The sequence below is a fragment of the Tetrahymena thermophila genome, assembly GCF_000189635.1.
Source record: "Tetrahymena thermophila SB210 genomic scaffold scf_8254665, whole genome shotgun sequence".
Lineage (NCBI taxonomy): Eukaryota > Ciliophora > Oligohymenophorea > Hymenostomatida > Tetrahymenidae > Tetrahymena > Tetrahymena thermophila.
This window is the reverse complement of record NW_002476432.1, coordinates 697,026-713,798: the sequence shown is the minus strand read 5'-3', so window position 1 is coordinate 713,798 and position 16,773 is coordinate 697,026. Positions and strand designations below refer to the sequence as shown.

General features: G+C 23.1%; 5 protein-coding genes across 5 annotated transcripts; 1 reads left to right on the top strand and 4 right to left on the bottom strand. All coding sequences in view use genetic code 6, as the record gives it.

Annotated features, from left to right (window-relative positions):
* Window positions 1-107: 107 nt before the first annotated feature.
* TTHERM_00227830 (glycoside hydrolase family 38 amine-terminal domain protein) lies at window positions 108-3,918 on the top strand (the record flags this gene model as incomplete). The annotated part of the gene is made up of 9 exons (XM_001014314.2): window positions 108-351; window positions 632-1,138; window positions 1,192-1,724; window positions 1,781-2,129; window positions 2,225-2,625; window positions 2,678-2,950; window positions 3,075-3,229; window positions 3,282-3,778; window positions 3,827-3,918. The coding sequence occupies 9 exons, from the start codon at window positions 108-110 to the stop codon at window positions 3,916-3,918; spliced, it is 3,051 nt and encodes a 1,016-aa protein (XP_001014314.2).
* Window positions 3,919-4,163: 245 nt separating this feature from the next.
* On the bottom strand, window positions 4,164-6,373 carry TTHERM_00227820 (transmembrane protein, putative; the record flags this gene model as incomplete). Its single annotated transcript, XM_001014313.2, has 3 exons — window positions 4,164-4,315; window positions 4,381-4,625; window positions 4,683-6,373. The coding sequence occupies 3 exons, from the start codon at window positions 6,371-6,373 to the stop codon at window positions 4,164-4,166; spliced, it is 2,088 nt and encodes a 695-aa protein (XP_001014313.2).
* Window positions 6,374-8,301: 1,928 nt separating this feature from the next.
* TTHERM_00227810 (hypothetical protein) lies at window positions 8,302-9,027 on the bottom strand (the record flags this gene model as incomplete). Its single annotated transcript, XM_001014312.1, has 1 exon — window positions 8,302-9,027. The coding sequence occupies one exon, from the start codon at window positions 9,025-9,027 to the stop codon at window positions 8,302-8,304; it is 726 nt and encodes a 241-aa protein (XP_001014312.1).
* Window positions 9,028-10,349: 1,322 nt separating this feature from the next.
* TTHERM_00227800 (adenylate kinase family protein) lies at window positions 10,350-12,794 on the bottom strand (the record flags this gene model as incomplete). Its single annotated transcript, XM_001014311.3, has 8 exons — window positions 10,350-10,482; window positions 10,678-10,915; window positions 10,987-11,133; window positions 11,200-11,272; window positions 11,337-11,433; window positions 11,539-11,634; window positions 12,191-12,557; window positions 12,635-12,794. The coding sequence occupies 8 exons, from the start codon at window positions 12,792-12,794 to the stop codon at window positions 10,350-10,352; spliced, it is 1,311 nt and encodes a 436-aa protein (XP_001014311.2).
* A 946-nt stretch (window positions 12,795-13,740) lies between these two features.
* On the bottom strand, window positions 13,741-14,703 carry TTHERM_00227790 (AKAP7 2'5' RNA ligase-like domain protein; the record flags this gene model as incomplete). Its single annotated transcript, XM_001014310.3, has 1 exon — window positions 13,741-14,703. One exon carries the CDS (start codon window positions 14,701-14,703, stop codon window positions 13,741-13,743), a length of 963 nt encoding a protein of 320 aa, XP_001014310.1.
* Window positions 14,704-16,773: the final 2,070 nt, after the last annotated feature.

Below are 16,773 nucleotides of genomic sequence, written 5' to 3'. Positions count from 1 at the left end.
ATTTGTTTATTTGTTAGTCAAAATTTTTATTTAAAAAGATAATTAATCAATTGAAGGTTATAAAAAATATATAATTAAAATAATATCAACTTTTAAGAAAATTTAAAATGAAAACATAATTTGTTTTTCTTTTTACTCTTCTGCTGCTAAACGCACTTTGCTAAGAAGAGTAGCCTAAACGTTTTATCGATGACGAGGTTTTCAACAGACACTCAACTCATGATCCTAAGGGAGATGATGCAAAAAAGTTTCTCTACATCCACTTGATCCCTCACTCACATGACGATGTTGGCTGGCTTAAAACTGTTGATCAATACTATTATGGTTCTGAGAATGTAGTACAAAAAGGAGGTAAATAAATCTTTACAAGTTTTATTCTTATCCATGCAAAAATAAATATTTTTCTAAATTAAATTATTGATTATTAATATATAATTATTAAAAATTATCCTCTCATTTCAAATTAGAGATGTAATCTAAAATTTTTAAGATTAATAAATTGTGGAAAATTACAGTAAAAACTAATACATCATTTTTATTAATTTATTATATAAAAATGATTACATTTACAGAGAAGATTAAACATTATATTTGATAATGATTATCAAATTATAATTTTATATTAAAAAAGGTGTACAGTACACAATTGACTCTGTTGTTGACGAATTATTGAAGAATTCAACAAGAAAATTCGTTCAAGTAGAGACAGCCTATCTTTATAGATGGTGGAAAGATTCTCCTTAACATAGAAGAGATTTATACACTCAATTAGTTAATAATGGATAAATTGAATTCCTTAATGGAGGTTGGTGCATGAATGATGAAGCTGCTCCTTACTATGAAGATATTGTTGACCAAATGACTGTTGGTCATCAATGGTTGAAATAATAATTTGGTGAAAAGGGTATTCCTAAAATCGGATGGCATATTGATCCTTTTGGTCATCAATCAACTTAGGCTGCACTTTTTAGCTAAATGGGTTTCAATGCCTGGTGGTTTGCTAGAATAGATTACTAAGATAAAGATAAAAGATTGAGTGAATAGACACTAGAAATGGTTTGGAGACCTTAACAAGCTTCTGGAAATGACAATTCTATTTTTACTTGTGTAAACTATAACATGTATAATCCTCCTCCACGTAAGATTAATTTGAAAAAAATTTAAAATAACGGTGTTTAATATTTTTCAAAGATTTTGATTTTGACGCCTTAATGAACGATGTACCTATCATGGATAACCCAGAGCTAGAAAACTATAACGTTGACAAGAGAAGTGTTGAGTACATTAATTATTTCCGTAAGATGTCTGCTCATTTTAGGTCCAATCATTTACTTCACACTTAGGGTTCAGATTTCCATTTCTCAAATGCCCTTTAACAATATAAAAACTTAGACAGACTTATGGATTACATTAATGCTCGCTCTGATTAATTCTAAGCTAAGGTTTTATACTCAACTCCTTCGATTTATCTAGAAGAAATCCGTAAGCAAAATATTTCTTATCCTCTTAAAGAAGATGATTTCCTTCCATACGCTGATAAGGAACACGCATACTGGACTGGTTATTTTACTTCTAGAGTAGCAGTTAAAGGAAACGTTAGAGATTCTGGTAGATATCTCTAGCACATCAGAAACATTTTTTCAGTAAATAAAATGAATTAGTCAAGTAAATCACTAATGAAAAACTATAAATTGATGCTAAGTAACTTAGATGGCTTTGAATAAGTAAATTTGTAAAAAGAAAAATTATTTAAATTTCAAAATTTATTTAAAATTTCAAGAATATGGGAATTTTGTAACATCACGATGCTGTGGCTGGTACTGAAAGATAGTACGTAGCCTACGATTACTAGAAAAGATTATAAAATTCTACCGATAGAATAAATGAAGTACTTCACCCAATGATGGAAGAGTTTACTGAAAGAGATATAAGCGAAAATGTTAAATACTCTCAATGCAAGTGGAATTCAACTGCTGATAAATGTAGTGAGACATACAAAACTCTTAATTCTGGAAAGACTGTTTTAATAAATGTATATAATCCCTCAGTAGCAAGATCAATCATAGTTAAAGTTAAGGTTCCTAATGTTATCTTCACCTTAATAAATTCTTAAAACCAACCTGTCTATGGTAAATAAATTCAATTTATTATTTTAAATTATTTAAGACTTATCAAGAACTATTAATGATTTCATTCCCAAATGAATTTTATTTATTTAATATAGGTGAAGTATTTTGCGTTAATGAAACTGATTAAACTGATTGCGATTTATATTTCTAAGACTCTTTTGAAGGATATTCTTACAATTACTACAAGCTCGTACCTGGATCTGGATCCAACCAAGTTAATATTATTTAAGGTAAAAATGTTGGACTACTAAAGGAGACAGAAGTTGTCAATGTTTCTGATTAAATTAAATTGACAATTAACAGATTTGAGACAAAATTTTAACTTTAGACTTGCTTGTAGGATAACCTAAATTGTACTTCAAATAATTTTGAAGTACTTTACAATTACTACCCTTCATATTAGACTTTAATTGGATAGAGCTCTGGTGCATACATCTTCAGACCTGATTTAAAGATAGATGATAGCTCCATTCCTTACTCTCAGCTTTAAAATCAAGTAAATTATTCAATAAAACAAATATATTTAAAAAGAAAATTTAATAACCTAGTCTGTATTTAATGGGAAACTAGCTACTATAGTTTTGATATAGGGAAATCACACCACTTCTTAATTAAAAGTTTTTGCTCACGAGAATTACAAAAATATAGTTGAAATTGAAACATTTATTGATGGAATCCCAGTTCTTAAAGACCTTAGAGGAAAGGAAGTTGTCCTTCTGATAAAGACTGAAATTTCTAATAACCAAACCTTTTACACTGACTCTAATGGTCTTGAATTATAAAAGAGAATTCTTAACTACAGACCCACTTGGTAACTCAAAGTAATAAAAACTTTTAAGGAAATATTTATAAAATAAAAATAATTGTCAATATTCTTTCCATTATTTTAAATTATTTTAAGTAAAAAAATTCTAAAAAATTATTTTTTTTAATTTATTTGAATAGGTTCATGAAAAAGTAAGTGGAAATTACTATCCTATAAATGGTATGATTGTTATCAAGGATGTTAATAATGGCAAAAGAGTTTCTGTAATTAATGATCGTTCTCAAGGTGCTTCATCTTTGCATGAAGGTGAAATAGAAGTAATGATTCATAGAAGGTAATATTACTATTTCTTTGAAACTCAGCTATAAAAAATAAATTTTTATCAGATTACTTAATGATGATTACAGAGGAGTAACAGAGCCCTTAAATGAGCTTGAACCTGGTAAATTAGACAGTGGATTGACTTAAAAAGTTAGACACTATCTTGTCTTTGAGGAAGGAGATGAAACTTTATCAAGAAGAGTTTAAAGCTATCATGATTCTCTCCCAATAATTTTCTAGGCTGAATCTAAATCAAACACATTTGAAAAGAGTTAAATTCCCTAAACATTTAACCCTCTCATGTCTAACTCTGATCCTTTCTTGAAGGTTGTTTTCTAGCCTTATGGAGAAAACTATATTTTGAGAGTAACTAATTTAAACGATGTCAATTCTACTAACTATAGCATCCCAGAAGGAATAGAAATGATTGAAGAAGTTACACTTACTGCCAACTAAAACAAAGAATAAATGCTAAAAGATAAATTTAAATGGAATATTGAAACAGAAATTAACCCAAAATATATGTTCTCTCATAAAGATTTATTGCAATCACAATAATAAGGTAAAATTTTATTTAAAAATGATATAAAAATTAATATTTTCTATTCAGAAGGAAATATTCTGTAAGTGAAGCCACTAGAATTAAGAGCTTTTATCGTAAGATTCAAAAGTGAACAATAATAATAAATTGAACAATATTGATTTAACATTATTCTTATATAATAAAATTAATAATAAATAATAACTAAATTTTATATTTTATATACTTTATTTTTTAAAATTAATTTCTACAAAGTCTAAATTATTTATTATATTTATGATTTTATAGTGTTAAAGTTACATAACTAATTAATATTTTTGTTAAAAATTTATTTTTGGAATGACAAGGTATGTAAGTAAGTATATATTACAAATATGTACAATTAACAATTGAAATAAATATTTTATCAAATGATAGAAGAGAGTATCCTTTTATCAATATCTGATAAATACTCTTAACTTTAACACTTTGCTAAGAAATAGTTTATTTAATCGCTCGTTTAATTATCGTTAAAAGACAAGGCCAGCAATTCTTCAAAATGATTTAATTTCTTTTCATCTATTATTTAATTTTTTAATTTTTCAGTTTATTATAATAAAGAATGAGTCATAATATTTATTTACCTTGTAAAGAATTCTTTTAGTCTGTTCTATTGTAAATATAATCTATTCCTTTTTCAGAACATCCTATTAGAGGTATCATAGCAAATTAATCTTTACTTAACAAGACCATAATTGCTTTCTTCAAAAAAAGTATTTCTTTTTATAGATGAATAAAATCTAAACTTTTGTTAATTTATTCTTCAACTAGCAACTTAGTTTTTGGATTCAATCCTTTAGATTTTTGATAATTGATTTAATTTCTTAACCTAATTTTATTTAAATAACAAATTAATTAATTTATAAATAAATGAAATTAAATTTACTAAAACTTAAAGAGTAGTTAGTGTATATTTTTGCTCAACTATTAGCTCGAATAAGCGTTTAATTTCTTTTTTAAATTATCAAACTAATTTTCTTTGTTTATTTAAGTCTATGATTGCAATGATTGACAAATGTTTTGATCTTAAGCAAATTATACATTTATGGTTTTACATTTTTTTATACTTCTTTGAGAATTCAAAGTAAATCTTTGTTTATTTTGTAAAGGCGAACTCGCTAAAGAAAAAATTCTAAAGTTATAATTAGTTCTAGTAGACGACAGAGGTTATTGTTCGGTTTAGTTTCTTTCTGTTGAGCATTAATTTATAGATTAATTAATATTTTAAATTTCAGATTCATTTATTTTAAAGTTTGTTTCGATTTATGTTTTTTTTTCAGTTTAAATTGACTCTGTTAAAGAAATATCCTTTTGTTTTCTTTCAGTCATTGTCTCAATATAAAAATCTCCTCTGTTACTTTTTTGGTTCAATACTCTTCCGCTTTGTTTAGCATTTATATTAGGAATAAAAATTTAGTTCATTTTTTCTTCATATTGTAATTATATATCATTATCATCATCTTATTAAACATTATGGGTTTGGTTTAACTCTAGAATTTTATTTTATTGCAAGATATTTAAATATTGTCCTTAATAGATGTTTTGCATGTACATGAGAAGCATCTAATCCTTCAATAATGTAAAAGAGAGCTTTCTTGCTATATAACCTAAACACATTAAAAGTGCAAAAGTACTGTTGCAAATAGCAAGCACCTCAGGGTAGGTAGGATATTTGATTTGAGTAAAAAAGACTTATTCGTCAACGTCTAGCGCTACACAAGAAAAATATTTAGAATTTTCATTTTAAGAATATGTTTAATAATCCATGCTATATTAGCTGATTGTAAAAGAAATTGGAGAGGCAAATGAGGTTTTTTGTTAAACAAAAGCTCCTTCGACTATTTCTGTGTGCTACAATTAAACTTTGAATTCAGAAATCATAACCTAGCTAGAATCTATGGAAATAAATTAATTTTTGTAATTTAAATCCATTTTTTTAGAGGTTGTATTAAATTATTATTGCTAGATTTTATAGGCCATGATATAATTTTGTTGTGAAATATATGCGTCTATTTCATCTGGACTAGCGCAATTATCAGGTACGGTTGTCTTGAATTAATCAACATCATGACATTTATATGCATAAATCATGACAGAAGATGCTATATTATTAGTAAAATCATAGCTTAATACTTTATTTGCTAATTTAGAAAAATCAACACAAAGAAGTCCTTTTAAGTTAGGGCTCTTGCATTCAGCTATATCGAGGATAACTGACTGTAGATCTGCTTTATTCTGATATTAAAACCTAGCGACATAAGAGATGTATGTTTTATCAGAAGGAAATTCTGTTTGATTTTAAATAATCATGTACTAAATGTATTGAAAAGCGACTGATTCTTCATTTAAGGGGATATTAATTAAATCATTTCTCACAAAAGCTTATGATCTAAATATTGGATCAATTTGATTGCTCAGATAGAGATAGCTTTCATATATAAAATAGCTTAAAGAAAGAAGCAATACTAGCATAGATAACAAAGCTCCAGTAACTGTTTTTTTTTTTGTTGCTTATTCAATAGAATTGAATTATATAGGCTAAGGGAATATATCTAATTTCTTGAAAGATTCCATCATTTATTTTTAAGTTAATTCTAAAATTTTGTTTTTTTTCTTTTTAAAAATTAATTATTGAGAAATCAACTAAACCACCTTCTGATTTTAAAACTTTTTATTAATTTAATAGAGTAAACTTTTAATTAAATTTGGCTGATTCGTTTTTTATTTTATCGTAATTTAACTATAAATTATCTTACATACTCGTGGTTCTTAATTATTAAGTTTTACAATGTAATTTAAGAATTTTAAATTTATTTTTAACAATAATTTTTTTAATTAAATAATTTGGCCAGTAGCTAACTGATCTACTTTCTGTAAAAAGAAGAAGGATATTGTAAAGGTACCAAATTTTGTTTGTAAATAGAAAAAATATACTATTAATTCTGATTTTATTACATATATATTTCAGAAAAAAAGCATAAAATACTCTCTCTTTTTTGAAAAAGGTTTTATTTTTGAATCAAAACGAACAAAAAATATATTTTTATAGATAGAGAAAATTTCCTTCTGATTCCTTCTAAAATGAGAAGAATGATTATAGTATTAACAAAAAGTAACCTAAATTTGAAAAATAAATAACATACTTGATTTTTTTAGCTAGTAGTAGATTTCTTTCTTTAAGTAAATACTAAAGAAAACCAAATAGGATTTTTAAAGAATTGCAAAATTATTTTTTTCAGCATAGCATATTTTCATTTATTAATGATTAAAAGAAAAATATTTTGTATTTATATTGCATTTGTAAATTCTGAAATAAAAAATTCATCATTTATCATTATTACAAATATACAAGGATATTTTAATAAATTGGTTTAGGATATCAACCCGCTGTTCAATAGTAATAATAAAGATAAATAAATAAATAAATAAATAACTCAAATTTTGTTTTGTATTCTTTTGTTGACTAGTCTAGTACTAATTAAATATTCCTTTTAAGTTATAAATTTATTTTTATGCTTTTACTTTATTCTTTTTTTATATGATTTAATTTCCTTAAAGAAGTTTTAAAGTTTTTTAATAAATTGCAAAAAAAAGTAAGATAAAAAATTTAAGTTAATAAACACCTTAATAGTTATCACTTTATCACTGGCTACTAAAAAATCAAACTAATTCACCTTTAAAATTAAAAAAATAAAAATTTTCAACCTGAAGTTAAAACTGGTTTACTAATTAAAATGAAGTTACACAGTGTTATGAATATTTTAAGTAAAAAATTAAACATTTAATTAGAAATTTAATTGATGAATTTTAAAAGTAAATAGAAAACATCAAAAAATCGATACTCTAAATACTCAAGTAAAACTATATTTTCATCTATTTTTATATTCACTTAGAGATGATAGTATTTATTGATTTATAACTTCTTTTAAAACAATTAATTACTTCATTTTAAATATGAATGAATGTACTTTTAAAAAAAGTAAAATATTTCATATTTTAATTATTCATATTAATATCAATTGCTATTAATTTCATATTTTAATTTATTTTTGATATTGAGTTCGTCTCGTCATATTCAAAATATTTTTAAAGATTGTTAATTTTTTTGATTAAATCTCTTTAAAAAATGATTTTTAAAATTTTATATATTAAAATTATTTTTTTAATTTATAGAAAAGCAAAATAAATGGAAAAATGCTAACATAAAATAATATATAAACTCTTTTATTTATTTATAATTAATTGTATTTGTTTATTTATTTTCAAAATTGATAGTTATTTGTTTGTTTGTATGCAAATTTAACTGATTATATAATTTTGATTTCATCTTATTGAATAAATGAGTTTGTTATTCAAAATATTTCTATCTATGATATTTCAGTTAAAGAAGTCTATGAGTAGTTTTCGAAAATTTAGTTATTATTAATTGGTAAATTGGCTATACTTTAATGTGAAAAATTAGTCTAATTAATATATGAATGAATTATAATATAGTTAATTAATTATCATGCATCCCAAGCAAGAGTAAATTAAGATTTATTTCTCGAGGTTAGGTTTTGCCTTACTTCTGGTTAGATATTTTGCATAGAAGGCATGAGATGCTTTTTTTAGTTGATAAAATCTGTTTCATTGGAGATAAAATGAGTTGCTGGTTCTCTAATTTGTCTTCCGTTAGGTGTTTTTGTTCTCATATGAGGTAATTCATGGTACATTTGGTTAAGAATGTCCAGCTCTTCACTATTTTTGAATTCACTTACATGCTTTACATTTATAGGTCTGCCATTAGGAGTAATGGTGCGCATGTGGGGCAACAAATATTTTTTCTCATTGATTATTCTAAGCTCATCACTATTGTCTGGGATAGTTCTAATTGCTCTAGGAGTTCTCTCAGTAAAGTCTCTTGCTGATTTTGGTGGCTGTTGTTCTACTATTTTAATAGTAGGCTTATATTAGTCTTATTGGGTCTAAACTTAATGGAGATTGCTTGAGGGTCCATAATTTTTTCTAGTTGGCTTGAATTTTGTAATTTCGATTGTAGTCTCATGGTGATACTTACAATTTATATTATTTCTATCTGAAAATTTGTAGATTAAATCCCATTTTGGAAGTCTTTTATCATTTATATCTCTATCATTATATTTTTATTCTTTATTGAATTTATTTTGATATGGCACGTTTTCAAATTTGCCACCTCCAACATATTTAAATTTTTACAGGTCTCTTTTCATCATTTTTATCAAAGTGTCAAAAATATTTTTCTTTTTTGCTCTATTTTCTTTAAATGTCTGCTTATTTCAAAAGCTTTATTGATTACTGATTATAGTAATTTTTGAATATTTAATTAATTATTTTTTGATTATTTTTTATGATTGGCTTGTATTTATAAGCATTTTTTAGATAATTAATATCAATCATCATATAAAATTCGATTATCTTTTTAATTTAAAAAGATTCAAAGAGTTATTTCTTTAACTATTAACGATAGAAATAGAGGTTTCTTCAAACTGTAAAAAGCTAAATAATATTTCTATTAATTTAAATTAATGAAAATATGAATAATTTTTAACGATAGAAATTAAGTAAGTGAAACTTTTATCTAATTTTTAAGATATCAATCAAAATTTGCAAATAAAATATCTACCAATATTCTATTTTAAAAAATAATTTTTTATTTAATTTCTTGCTAATCACAAATTATTATTTTGCTAAATGATGAACTAATAAAAACATTTTATTTGTAAACAAAAATATAAACAAATTAAAATAATCTATCTATTCTAAAAGCTACTCCGCTTTTTCAATTAATTAGTTTATTTATCAGATAAAAAGTTGTCTAATTCAAATTACAGTAATAATGATTAACTTAATTTTTAAAGCCAATAAAATCAGTAAGATTCATAAAATAAATTATAATATATTTATATCATATTCGTTTATGGTTTATAAATGAATTTAATTATTGGAAGTATATTTATAAATTACTTAATTTATGTATTGCGAGAATATAAAACCATATAAAATTTAGTATTCTTTCTGAATTAATTATAGGATAATTGATTAATCGTCTTTATTTAATTATTTATTAATTACTTTTTCTTTTAATAAATTAAAAAATTTTTATAATTTTTAATAATTAAGAAATAGTTTTTAAAACTTTAAATTCTAAAAATTTAGAGTAATCACTTAGATTATTATTTAATTTCTAATTCAAAGAAATGAGGTAAATTTAATAATACAAATGCATTTATTTATTTATTTATTTATTTTGTGTTTAATTTAATAATAGTTGCTAAAATATTATCAACTTGGTTCATAGATTAAGAATTAAAATAATCTACCAACATAAAATAAACATAAATATTAGATATCATAATGCTATCCTATCCATTCAAATAATAAATTTATTAATGTCTGAAGAAGTATTCATAATTTTTTGATTTTGTAAAGTAATTTGTAAGGTGAATCAATTAATTATACTAAACTGAAAATCAAAGAAACTTACAGAAAATAAAAAATAATTAAAATATGTAATTTTTATTGTTTATTTGTTAAATCAACCACTGTTTTCCAAATGAAAACATACATTTTCTAAAATGTTTTTAGGAGGTAAAGTAGCAGAAACTTTATAAATTAATCTGCTGTATGTTTATTCCATGCTTCTAAGTAATTCCTTCCATCTTTGTAATCTAATTTTTAATATAAAATTAATTTAAATGTCTTACTTAATATAATAAAAAATAGAAGGAAATTAAGTAGAAAGTTAAAATAGAAAAAAAGATAAGTGAATAGTTAAATAACTAAATGAAAAAATAAATAAATAACTCTATCACTAAATAAAAAATGATGTAAGCAATCAAATGAATAAATAAATAAATAGGTACCTCTTTTTGATATTTTCAATGGATTCATTTGGATTATCTTTCTTTCCTTAGAATCTCTAAATAACAAGTTCGTCAGAGCATTCTAACTCAACAATTAAAGAGGGATTTATATTTAAATCTTCAAGACAAAGAAGCTACACTAAGCTTTTAGGATAGCCATCAAGTACGTAACCTTGCAAATGACAATCAGTTTATTTTAATCTGTTATCAACCAAACCATTGATAATCTCATCAGGTACTTTAAATTAAATCATAAATAAATTAATTGAAATTTAATCTAACTTAACTTAATTAAAATATTTTTTTTACCTAATTCACCTCTGTTAAGAAGATTCAAAGCAACTCTACCAACTTCTGTCTTCTTGGCAATTTAATCGCTAATTAACTCAGTTGTTGAGACATAAACAAGGCCATACTTCTAAGCTAATTTTTTGGCTAAAGTTGATCTTCCAGATCCTTTTATAAAATTAATTTCAAACATATAACAAACAATTATTAAAAATAAATAAATAAATTATTTACCAGGAGGTCCAATAACAAGTATTCTAGCACTTCTTTTAGGACCTTTAGGATTTATCTTGAATTCCATCAAACGCTAAAATAAATAAATAAAAAATAATAATAAATAATATTTCATTGGATAAAAATTAGTTTATTACAGCCATATCTTCAAGTAATTCACCATCAGAAGAAACATTGTTAACATCAACTTCAAAGAAATATCTAGCATAAACTTCTTTCACATGATTTAAATTCCTTTTATATTAAATAAATAAAAAATTAATTTTTTTAAATTTCTTTCAATAAGATCTCAATTATTATCCAAAGAATTAACTCATAAATAAATAAATTAATATTTACAAAGTATATTCTAAAGCGTGATTGGAGGCATATTCTTCTACTTTGCTTAAAGGGATATTTGAATAGTATCCATCCTAATTTGAGGAAATTTTGTTGCTATTTTTATTTAAATTATAATTGATAAAATATTATTGTAATTATGTAAAGTTGATTCAAAATATTTAAAACTATTTATTTATTTATTTGTCTTTAATAGTTAAAAAAGATTTTCAAATTTTAATTTAATAGCTCATCTTCTTTAAACAAATACTAAGAAGGTATTTTGCTAATAAAAAAACCCTTTTACATCAAAATAAATTATTTGAAAGGCAAAACACTCTTTCTTTCATCTATTTTTACTTATATTTTAGAAGTTATTAAATAATCTATCTATCAATCTACTTTTAGATCTTGGACTTATTGTTTTAAATCATTTATTTATTTATTTTAACTTAAAAGTATTTAAATTCAATTTATTTAATTGCTTATTTAGAAGATTTGTTTTTAAGTTTATGTTTTCTTTTTGAATTTTTGGTTTTTTTTTGAAATCTTTCCATTTTTCTTTACTAATTAATCTTAAAAAGAGGTTCTTGTTAATTTGAATAACTTTTTTTGGGCTAAGAGTTTTCGTTTATTTAAAATAAAAGATAAACAAATTCATTTATTTATTTACTAGCAAGATTGCTTGATACTCTTTTCATCTTAATTCAAAATGATGAAAGTATCAGGAATGATGCCTACTCTTTGTAAAGCAAGACCTTAAACTCTTGTTTTGGGGAATCCTTCAAGCAAATAGTTTTATTTTTTTCTTTCCATCTCTTCGATTTCATTTTTAACTATATCGATGACTATTTCATCACGAACATAACCTACTTTTTAGATGGAGTTTTCAATTTCTTCTCCCAAGGTATTTTTCATAGAAATTTGTTTCTTAAGAAGATTTCCAACACTGATGCAGGTAAATTTGAATTCATTTGCTAATTAAAGTGCTAATTCAGTTGTTTTTGAGCCAGGAGGTCCAACAACGAAGACTCTCTTTTCTTTTTGATAAAGAAATAATTTTATATTTTCAAGATGAAAATAATCTTTTAAATAAAATGCAAGTCTAGCTGCTTACGTTAAGGTTCCGACAATTTCTTTATTAAATAGTCTAAGGGTTGAGCAGGCTAATCAATAACTAAATCTTTCATCAAATTTTCAAAAATGTCATATACTTTATTTTTTTCTAAGTATTGCTCAACATCACGCTGATAATTCAATTTATGTGTTCTATCCATTTTTTTTATCTCCTTTTTTAATTATTTTTTGCTTTGTAAAATCCTAATTGCTGTTGCTGGTGCTTCTGCTAAGCTTAATTATGTCCCTCTTTTTCAGTCAGAGTTTTTAATTAATTAATGTATTTTTGAGTTTTTATTGGTCTTATAAATCAATTAAATGAATTAATGAATTAATGATTGATTATCTCTATTTATTTGTTTATAAGATATCAAAGTTGTTTTATTTTTTTATAATTATTTCAAAATACAAACAAACAAACAAACAAACAAACAAACAAACAAACTATTTTTTTTTCTTTTTATTTTCAATAGAATTCAACTATATAAATTTAAATACAAAAATATTGAATAAATGAATGAAAAAAAAGAAAGAAATAATAATATTTTTTATCACATAAATCTGTTTATTTTTATAAAATTTAATAAAAATACTTAATTTATTATTCAAAAATAAACTTTGAATAAATGAATTAAAATTTAAAATATTTTTAAATAAGGTAAAGATTCATTTATCAAAGCCACTTCTATTTTAGTTTAGGAACCTATCCTAACTGCTTTTATTAAATTAATTAAAAATTATCAAAAAAATAATTTTATTATTTAAATTGAAATTCACATATTATATATATTAAATATTATAATTAAAACAATTAACAAATATATTTGTTTAAAATTTAAAAATAATAAATAAATAAAATATAAATTAACAAGCCAATATTATTAATTACATTAGTATTAACATAGTAGTGATGTTTTGCTATTAACATGAATTCAATTTATTTTAATTTTTGGAAATATATTAAAGTAAACTTTAGAGCTAAGTAATAAATAAATAGAAAATGAGCGAATAAATGAATTACTAACTAACTGAATTACTTACTTATTTATGATATAAAGACATAAATAAATAAATATATTTATTTATTTTGTATATGATTAGATTTTATCAAATTGCAATAGTAAAAGATGTGATTGGAAGGTAGTAGCCGTTACTAGCCATAAACTCTCCTCTTGTGGAGATATCTAAAGTTGAGAATTTGGCACTGTAAAATTCAAAATGCTTAAACTAATCTAGGACTTCTGAGGCATCAAAAGTGCTACTTTTATTTTTTTATTTAGCTGCCTTTAAAAGAGATATATGCAATTATTCGCAAATATATTTGCCTTCAGAATCTTTTTTAATATGTGATAAATCTTCATCATTTAATAAGCCAAAATCCATGAAATCCCTTACTAAGACATTAGTAACTTCGTTTAAAAAACTAATAAATTGAGGATCATCAATTTTTGCATAAACTGTTGTTGCTTGCTTGTCATTTTTGCCAAAATATCCTAATCCTTTTATGTTAAACTTTTTGAGTCCTTCTGCTAAAACTCTAATTACAGCTTCAGAATTTTTGATGCACTCAACTGCTTTTTTCTATCTTTCTTGAGTATTTAGCTTTAACATTAATAAAGTAATATGGGCAGTTCTCATATCATTAAGTAAGTTGCTTGAGTATTTATTGTTAAATACTTCATTAACTTTACCTTTAAAGTCATTTAATTTCTTGATTAATTTTTCATCCCTGTAGAGTGGAATTGAAACAAAGTGAGAGTAATCGCCTGTATCGATAGTTGCAGCTAATTCGGAGGCGTTAAGGGCTCTAATATCAGTTCCCCACTAGCCATCCCATTAACTTGAATTTTCCTAATTTTTATGGTATTTTAAACTTTTTTTCTATAGAATTTCGCTTTCAATTTATTTTTAATTCTATTCAGTGTTTCTCCAATTAGTATAAACCTAAGCAGCTTTTTCTTCTTATTTTTGATTGTTATTCAAAGTCAAATCCGCATAGTTTATATTTACAACTCTAAAAATCTTTTTTCCAAGCTTTAAGTTTTCAAATTTAGGGATATGTTCAGCCATTTGCTATAAATTGTTGCTTTCTATTTGCTTTTCTTACTAGTTAATAAATAAATATCAAAAAATTTTAGAAAAATGAAATAATAAAGAAAAAAGTCAAAGAATCTCTTTAGTAATTAGTTAAATCCACTTTATTTCAAAGAAAGAATTTATATAAATTTATTAAAAATTAAACCAAAATTAAATTCTACTTGTTAAAATAAATTAAAAATTTTTTGTTTTTTTTTTAAATTAAGCACTCATTATAATAGATTAATATCAAATATTTTTAGAAAATTTATAAAAAAAAATAAATTAAACCAAATTTTAAAGCCAAAAAAGACCAATTTTTAAAGATTAAAAGAAAATTATAAAGTTCAAAATAAGAAAAAAATTTAAAACAAAATTAAAAAGCAAAGAAGAAGTAAATCAATAAATAAACAAATACCATTTTTACAAAATAAAAAATGCTTTTAAACAAAAGTTAATTTTAGAAATTAAATTTATCTTGTTAGAATAGATTTAGTTTAGCTTGTTTTTTATGAGGCAATAAGTATTTGCTAAAATAAAGCATATTTCTTTTTTTAATTGTTGATTCATTAATTTTAAAGAAAATAATAAAAAGGTTTTTTTTATTTATTAGCAAATATCATTTAAAATTGATATTTTATTGTTTATTTATTTAGAGTATTTCTTAAAAAATTATAAATTGTTTTAATTTATATTTAAAAAAAGAGATTTAAATTACTTATTAAAGAAAAAAATACTTTTTAAGTTTTAAAACTATATCTATATCTTTATTAATAAGAATAATAATATATTTTTATTGAAACACATTCTATAAAAGGAGAAAACCAACTTCTAAAGAGTGAATTGCTATTTAAATAATTATTTGAGAAATCTATTCAAATTTATATTGATTATTTTTTAGATTGATTGCAGTTGAACAGAATTTTTGTATATTCTAAGATAAATGAAATTGTTAAATTTTAAAATTTAAGTTGTAATTTTATTACTAAAAGTAATAAATATTAATAAGCAAGTTCACATTTTATTAATTTATTCAATATTTTTAACAATAATTATTTTATTTTTATATAAATGTTATAAAAACAGAATAGAAACAATGCTTTTTGGCAGAAAAGAGTCAGAAAGTGATAGACTGTAAATGACTTTTTTAGTTGAATAAATTTAAAAATTTTTTTGTTGGAGAACAGAAAAAAATCTGATATGAATTATTTATTTATTTATTATAACAAATAGTTTTTATAAAATCTCTTCTTTGGTTATTTATTAGAAAGTTGTTTGTTTGTTTGTTATAACAAGAATAGTCAAAAGATATGCAATATAGTTATTTATTATGTATGAATGAAAGAGATCATCCTTATATTTTTAATAATTAATTTAATTGTTTCTATCAAATTTTTAGTATGCGAAAAATTAGATTTGCAAGTGCGAAATTAGAATTCTAAGTTTTTCGATAGGATATTTTATTAAAAAGTGGCGAAGAATTGTAGTGATTAAAATAAGAAGATTATTAATTTTTTAATTAATTTATGATTTAAAAAGGATTTATTTGCAGAGAATTTAATTTTTATTTGATCAAAACGAAAACAAAGATATTTTTTTTCTCCCAAATCCAATCTTCGATTAAATTTTTTGTTTTTCGTTTGTGCTTTTTAGGTGGCTTCTTATTATTATTTTTTTTTTCAATTGTTTTAAAAAATAACAATTACTTTTTAGTCTAGATTCTGTTGATAAATTTTTTGTTTATTTTTTTCAAAATTGATAGAAATTAACTTAATTAACAAGCCCAAAAGCAAGCAAGTGCAGTCTGCTTGCAGAGTCAACCAAAAGTGTAAAAAAGTGGAGAAATGAAATAGAAGCATTACAATTTTTTTTGAGCAGATACGCGACTACAGTAAGCTTTTAAAGCAGATAGAATTTGATACATTTTTAAGTGCTTTTAGGGCAAACAGCTAAAAATTTTAGATTAATTTTTAAAAAAAGTACTTCTAAAATAATGTGAATATTAAGAAATTGAAGGACGAAATAATGAGTAAATAAAAAACGATGAAAAGAAGGAAGATATGA